The following is a 6,973-nucleotide window of genomic DNA, read 5'->3' on the forward strand; positions in this document are numbered from 1 at the left end:
GCACTCAGACTCAACCTCAAATCGCAAACCAAGCCTCAGAACTCGGAACAAGGGGAGAGAAGAAGAAGCAGAAGGCAGAAGAAATGCTTTGCTTCGGTGTGTTTTTAGAAGGAACGGAGGAAGTGTATTTATACACTTCGAAACAGTGCAGAGGAAGGGACGCACTTCCTCTTCTCATGCGCGGATGAGTTGTATCGCATCCTCATACGACGCGGAGCGCGCGCGGATACGTTGTATCGACGCGGAGCGCTGGGCCGCCCGTGAGCGCAAGGCCCACGGACTAGGGATTTGCACCCCCCCCTGCGCACGTTAATCGCGCACGTGACGCCCGGTTTATGGATTTCCAGCTCGAACCCCCCAAATCCACTCGATTTGGGCTTGGCCCGCGCATGCGTGTAGGTATTCTTATTATTGCTAAGCAAGGATGGAAGGGCTTCATATATAAGCCCTTCCAAGCTTCTCCACTTAGTAATGTGGAACTAAAAAATACTACAAAAATTACTTTGAATTTAAAACAAAACTCAACAGTTATGACCTACAGTTACAATATGAACACTTCATCTATATTAACACTGATCAATATTATACTATTGTAGCACTTTGATTTTAATTAATATTAATAATACAATGTTGCAATACCTATCATTCATATCACTTGTAATATTTTAAAAATAATATTTAGAAAATAAATGGTATATTAGAAAATTAAAAATAAAAATTAAAAATTTAAAAAAATTATAAATCAAATAAACAAACAACGTCGGCAGAGTATCGCGTCCCTAGACACAACCCTAGACTTCCTCCTGCTCTTTCCTTCCCAGTGAACAAAGCCAGCATACCTCACACTCCTTCGCGGCGGCGATGGCTTCCGGCGGTGCTGCCTCCACCATCAACAGCAACAGCAACAGCAACAGCAACAGCAGCGTTGTGGTCGCCTCTGCCGCACCCGCGGTCGAGTGGCACCTGAGGCCTCCCAACGCTAAGAATCCCATCGTTTTCTTCGACGTCACCATCGGGTCCATCCCCGCCGGCCGCATCAAGATGGAACTCTTCGCTGACATCGTCCCGAGGACGGCCGAAAACTTCAGGTTTTTTTTTTTTTACCTTTCTCTTTCTCGACAAAGATCAATCGACCTCGTGGTTAAAACGATTTACCGAAATTTAATAATCTTAGCTCACTAGCTCGTTTCTTGGCTTCTCTGGCAGGCAATTTTGCACTGGAGAATACAGGTACGCTTCTCGGCCTTTTTTGGTGATCGTATGTTGCTACATATTTTCTGATCATTCTGTTAAGTAAAATGCGATTTCCTTTTTTAATTTTGTTTTTTTTGCTCCTGGCGGTCAATTCATAGGGATGGTGCTAACTTTAATATTTTGTTTGGATTGTGGAACTTAGGGTTTATGTATAATGATTGATCCATTGAAGCTATGTTTCAGATAGATTTTACTGATTCTAAAGAACTGATGAAATCAAACTTGTTAAGAGTTAAACTGTTGTTAAATGGCGTTGTACAATAGGAACATCTAAACCAAGAAACATCTTGGTCGTAGGTAGAAGAAACGTTTTATTTAGGAAACTTTGGCATCTTTTACTTTGGAAACTATACTGCCGTATTCACCAGCATATTGAACCAGTGCATGGTGGAAGTTTATGGGGTGAGCAGGGTTATGAGTCATCTGTGCTCCAGTGTAATTTGAAAGGGGATTCAGGTGAGTCAGCAGTGGTAGAAATGTATTAAGGTGAAGTACATTGGGAATGTTGAGCTTAGCACCATGTCTTATTTTTTAAAGAACCCAAAGCTTTATGTATCAAGAGCTTTATTCCAATTCTTGTAATGATTGCAGAAAAGCAAATTTACCAATTGGTTACAAGGGATGCCAGTTCCATCGAGTAATTAAGGACTTTATGATTCAAGGAGGTGATTTTCTCAAGGTAGTATTCCTAATATAAACTTTGTGGATATTGCTACAACTTTTATTTCCTTTTTATTTTAATTGAAGGCATGTAATCATTACTTTGGATCTATTATTCATTTGCTCTTCCTTCTATGAATTTTTTGAATAAAGCTACCTTCTTACTTTTAAAATGGAATATATGGGCAACAACTTCATTACTCTAGATCCAATAAAGGTCTACTGAAGATAATTAGTGAATAATATAAAATAAAATACAAGAGATTGTTTATATTGAGGCGAAGGGTGATTAAAGTGGATGTTGCCTAGTTCAAAATTTTTAGAAGTGTATATAGGAGACATGCAGATCGAACAAAGACTAATCTCCTAAAATGACACTTCTGTTGAGAGTAGATAGATACCTATTACCAAGGGTCTGTTTAACTTATAATATGGTCTATTTGACCTCTAATAGAGTCCATTTACCCTCTAATTACTCTTGGATTTTAAAGGAAAAGGAAGAAAGCATAATCTTCAAAGTGCTTTCCGTTGTTTACCTCACTTAAATTTTGGAGGTAAAGAACCAAAAATCACTTGTACTATTGCCAACTTCTTCCGTTGGACTCTTCCTCACGTGCTTGGCACTTCTCCAGGAATTTTCTTGCGAAGAACCATTTGAACTTCTTCCAACTCCTTTTTTGTTGGTCTTTTCATCTGCTAAGAGCTTATTGAATGGCATCTACACACTTGACACATATCATAACATATATTAAGTCTAACTTAAACCTTTTTGCTAATTGATTTGCCAACCACATCAAAACTATTCGTGACTTAAGTATGATTACATTAACAATTTCCTCTTTAAGCCAAGCCTCTTTGGGATTTTATGCACCAACACTGTGGGCAGACATTTCGTAGGAGGGAAGCCTCTTAGGGATTGTATGCACCATCACCGTGGGCAGATGTTTTGTAGGAGGGAAGTCTCTTAGGGATTGTATGCACCATTACCGTGGGCAGACATTTTGCATGAGGGGAGCAGATTGGTGAGGGTTGGATAAACATTGACTAGAGTTCCTCAAGAGGTGGGTGAGTGTTTTGTAGGCTTGCTGAGCTGCTATGGGGGATTGCAGGCTAAGACAGGGTTTTCCAAGTGACCAACAAGGTTTCACTAATGGATGTTGCAATTGAGGTTTGAGGTTGTGGAAGCCAAAGAGGGTCAGCAGGCTACAAGGGCTTAGTTCAGCAGTGGTTTGATGCTTAGGTCTTCTATATCTTGACAAAGTTGGCAAGGTTTGCGGGCAAACACCATGTGGGGCTAAATAGTTTTCAGGGTCCATCCCATAGAAAACACTTCTTTAGCTCCTTAGCTCTATCCCCATTTAGGTGTATTTTAGTGACCGTTTGTATAGGAATTGGAAGATCCTATTTGCTCTAATGTCTAGTCACAAACTCTCATGTCCTTTTCATTTTAACATTTTTGAACAACTTTCTATATTCATGTTACGAGCTTGAAAGTTTTTTTTGTTGATGATAATGATATGGATAGTGATGATATTGATATTGATGATAGTGACGATATTGATGATGACCTTGACCTAAATATAAAGTTGCTAGATATGACGAATGTTCTAACTATAGATATGTTGCAAAGTATATGTGATTTTATATCTATATTGCCTTTTGATTTTCATTAGTAAGAACAATGCCTCCTTCCATAATGTGAATTACAAATTATTTGGTCTATCATAGAGCTCTTTGTAAATATTATGAAAGATATTCTCCTAGAAACACCCTTGATGTTGGCTTGACACATTCTCAAAAAGTGGATTACTCTAAAATTAAATACATGCATTAAATACAAAAGTTTCTTATTTGACAACAACAAAAGCATGTTTTCCCCCCATTTTTTCATATACTAAAGGATTTCACATGGAAAAGGAAAATATTCCATATTGATTTGGGAATATAAGCATGGTCTCCATTGCATGTGATCTTGTAACACTTCAATGACGCCTCTATCTGTTAGTATTATGCAAAAGTGAATTATAGAAACTAATACAATTACATTAACTCGATTAGTTGTTCATAGACAAAATGGGATTTATGATTCTAGGTAATATCGGTTTCATGGGATCCTTTTCTATTAGATAGGAAGGGTTATATGAAAGTACTGATAAATAATAAAAATATCAATGTTCGAGATTAATTAGATGTAGCTCTAACAAAAATGGTAGAAAATGCATTGGAGATGATATATGGTCCAAACATGACTAATATTAGAATTGAATTTATTAAAGGGAAAGTTGGAGACCATAGAAATATTAATTAATCTAATAATAAATAATTCTGTTTATTTAAATGTTATTATTGATGTAACTTTGCATATACAATATTCTTGTTACTAAGCACAACTTGATGATGTATTTTGAAGTTTTTTTAAAAAAATTCTTTTAAGTATACTATGTTGATAAGTGTTAGGAAAAAAGTAACGATGTTGTGTTTTGTGTCTATTAGGCAACTAGATGTTTTTTATTTTTTGTTATATGATTGATCTAGGTCATTTATAGAAGAGGTTCTTGGATACAGTGGTGTTCTGAAGTACTCTTATAAATTGCAACACTTGCGATGTTGCAGGGTGATGGAAGTGGCTGTATAAGTATCCATGGAAGTAAATTTGAAGATGAAAATTTTATTGCAAAGCATACGGGCCCTGGTTTGCTTTCTTTGGTATGTAGTTGTTGTTTCCATATTCTATTACCCTAAATATTTGTTAGTTAGCTGTGGTGGTCATTATCTTTTTTTTCTTCTTGTATTACATAACATGAAGATTTTATCTTGTATGGATTATTCATGGGTTGACTATTATCCAAGCTTCGCACTAGTTTGTTTTGGCGTTCAATTCAAGCATGCCATTACAACTTGAATATTTTCATTACCATAGTGGGTTAATGCCATCTGTGGGTCATTTTGCCTTCCAATTGCTACTTGGCTGAAAGTCAAATTGCAGCTCCACATACGCACATATAAACCTAAAGTTTTTATGACTTGTGATTTTCCTTTTAAAATTGTTTAGCTTGAACACGAGTCTATTTATTCTGATTCGAGTTGAAAGCTACAGTAGCTATGCAGGTTTATACATTTTTTTTAAAAACTAATACAGCCTGGAGTAGTCATTTTTTCCCCATCTCTGTGAATGCTAATTATGTTACTATGATCATGTTGCAGGCAAACAATGGGGCAGATAGTAATGGATGCCAGGTAGTTGTTCCCCTAATTTGCCAGTTACTTTATTGTCACCTATTTAAATTTACATTGCAAGTGACTCAAGCAGGTTTAGACTAAAGTATGAATGTATTTATTTATTTATTAATAAATCTTTGTTTAAATTTTGTATAATCTTGTTTTAGATTAAGAGTTGACAAATAATTTTTTCAAGTTGCATTCTTTACACATCTATTTTTTTTTCTTAATTGAATTTGTTTACCCTGCAGTTCTTTATAACATGCGCAAAATGTGACTGGCTAGACAACAAGCATGTAGTCTTCGGGGTAAGTAACATTCTTTGCTCAGAATTATCCCGACGTCTCCTATGCTTCTCTTCATCACTTAATATTAGTGTTATGTTTTTTGAACTCGGGTACAAGTATGTGACACTGATGTGGATTCAAATATTGAAGACGGCTGAGATATTTACCCATTGTCAATAGAAATATTAAATGTCTATTGGGACAATTGTTATCGAACACGGGTATGAATAGATTACTGGGAGGGGAGTGAGAGGAGGAAAGTAAAAGAATTTTCTCCCAATGTTTTACTTGAAATTGTGGCAAGAAAAGATGTGCTCTTTTCTCCCATTTATTTGGGAGGAATAGTGGATGGAATGAGAGAAATTACCGAATGATCTCCCAGGCCGTAGTGTTAAAGTCCATTTCGATAAATGTTGGCGCGTCCTCTCTGTGGGTCATTTAGTTCTTTCCTCCCATTCAAAATCCGAAACCTTCAAAGGTTAACTAACAGTGGAAGGGGTCGTTCTCTACTCGCAGGTAAACAGAACCTTAGTTTTTGAATTGGGAATGACTCTCTGCAGAAGTAAATGAAATAATCTTTTTACTTAACAAAATTGATAAATGAACTTGGTTAGGGCCATAAAGACCTCCACAGTGCTGCTGTCTGTAATCATGTAGCCTTGTAGAAACTGGCATTCATTTTCGGCTAACCGCTTTCCTTCATCCAAGCACATTGACTAAGTTTAAAGCTGAGCTTATTTGCTGATGTTGTTATTCATTTCTCTCATTTTTTTTGCCGTTTCTCAGAGAGTTCTAGGAGAAGGGCTCTTGGTGGTCAGGAAGATTGAGAATGTGGCTACAGGACCGAACAATCGCCCAAAGCTTGCTTGCGTGATAGCCGAATGCGGAGAAATGTAGAAAGTTCAGTGTTGCTCGACTTTGTTGATCAATGATACCATCTCAGGTGTTCCATGACAAAAGACTTGCCGCTAACTTTTTATGCCACTTGTAGAGTTGGGTAGTTTGATTCATTTCCGTCCAGTAATAATAATATTTCGACTTTAATGACGGAAAAAACTGGAGAGGCAGTGGCATGTCCGCAGTTAAACAACACGAACTTGCCAATGTCTTTTTACATGCTGCCACTGTATGAATATGATATTGTTTATTTATGGATAATCTAACAAAATAGGAATAGCAATATGAATAGTTAGGTTTTGATGTAAGAAATGCTTAAGAATAGTTCTTCGATGGTTAAGAGAGCCTTCTAAGACAATGATATATCGATCAGTTGAAGAGGATAGTTCTTCGAAAGATTTTGGCTCCTCGTCTAATGGCAACAATAAAGAAGATGGGAGATGACAATATTGAAAGAAGGATGATCGAAAACCAAGCAAATGGAGAAGAACAAAGAATGAGAAAAGTAGGAATAAAGATAGATGATTAAGATGGCACCAAGGAGAATGTCACTTGTTGTGGGTGTAAATAGAAGGGATGCTAAGGCTATATTTGTTTGCAAAATAGATTGCTTATGCAAAACATTTTCTAGGGAAATTCTGTTCTAGGAAAATAGT

General features: G+C 36.7%; 1 protein-coding gene across 1 annotated transcript; it reads left to right on the forward strand.

The window, feature by feature from the left end:
- The first annotated feature begins 768 nt into the window (after positions 1 to 768).
- On the forward strand, positions 769 to 6,571 carry LOC122024782 (peptidyl-prolyl cis-trans isomerase CYP22-like). The gene is made up of 7 exons (XM_042583485.1): positions 769 to 1,088; positions 1,207 to 1,230; positions 1,846 to 1,933; positions 4,528 to 4,620; positions 5,119 to 5,151; positions 5,385 to 5,441; positions 6,207 to 6,571. The coding sequence occupies exons 1-7, from the start codon at positions 862 to 864 to the stop codon at positions 6,315 to 6,317; spliced, it is 633 nt and encodes a 210-aa protein (XP_042439419.1). The 5' UTR covers positions 769 to 861; the 3' UTR covers positions 6,318 to 6,571.
- The last annotated feature ends 402 nt before the right edge of the window (positions 6,572 to 6,973 follow it).

This window comes from Zingiber officinale, chromosome 9B (assembly GCF_018446385.1).
Source record: "Zingiber officinale cultivar Zhangliang chromosome 9B, Zo_v1.1, whole genome shotgun sequence".
Classification (NCBI taxonomy): Eukaryota; Viridiplantae; Streptophyta; class Magnoliopsida; order Zingiberales; family Zingiberaceae; genus Zingiber; species Zingiber officinale.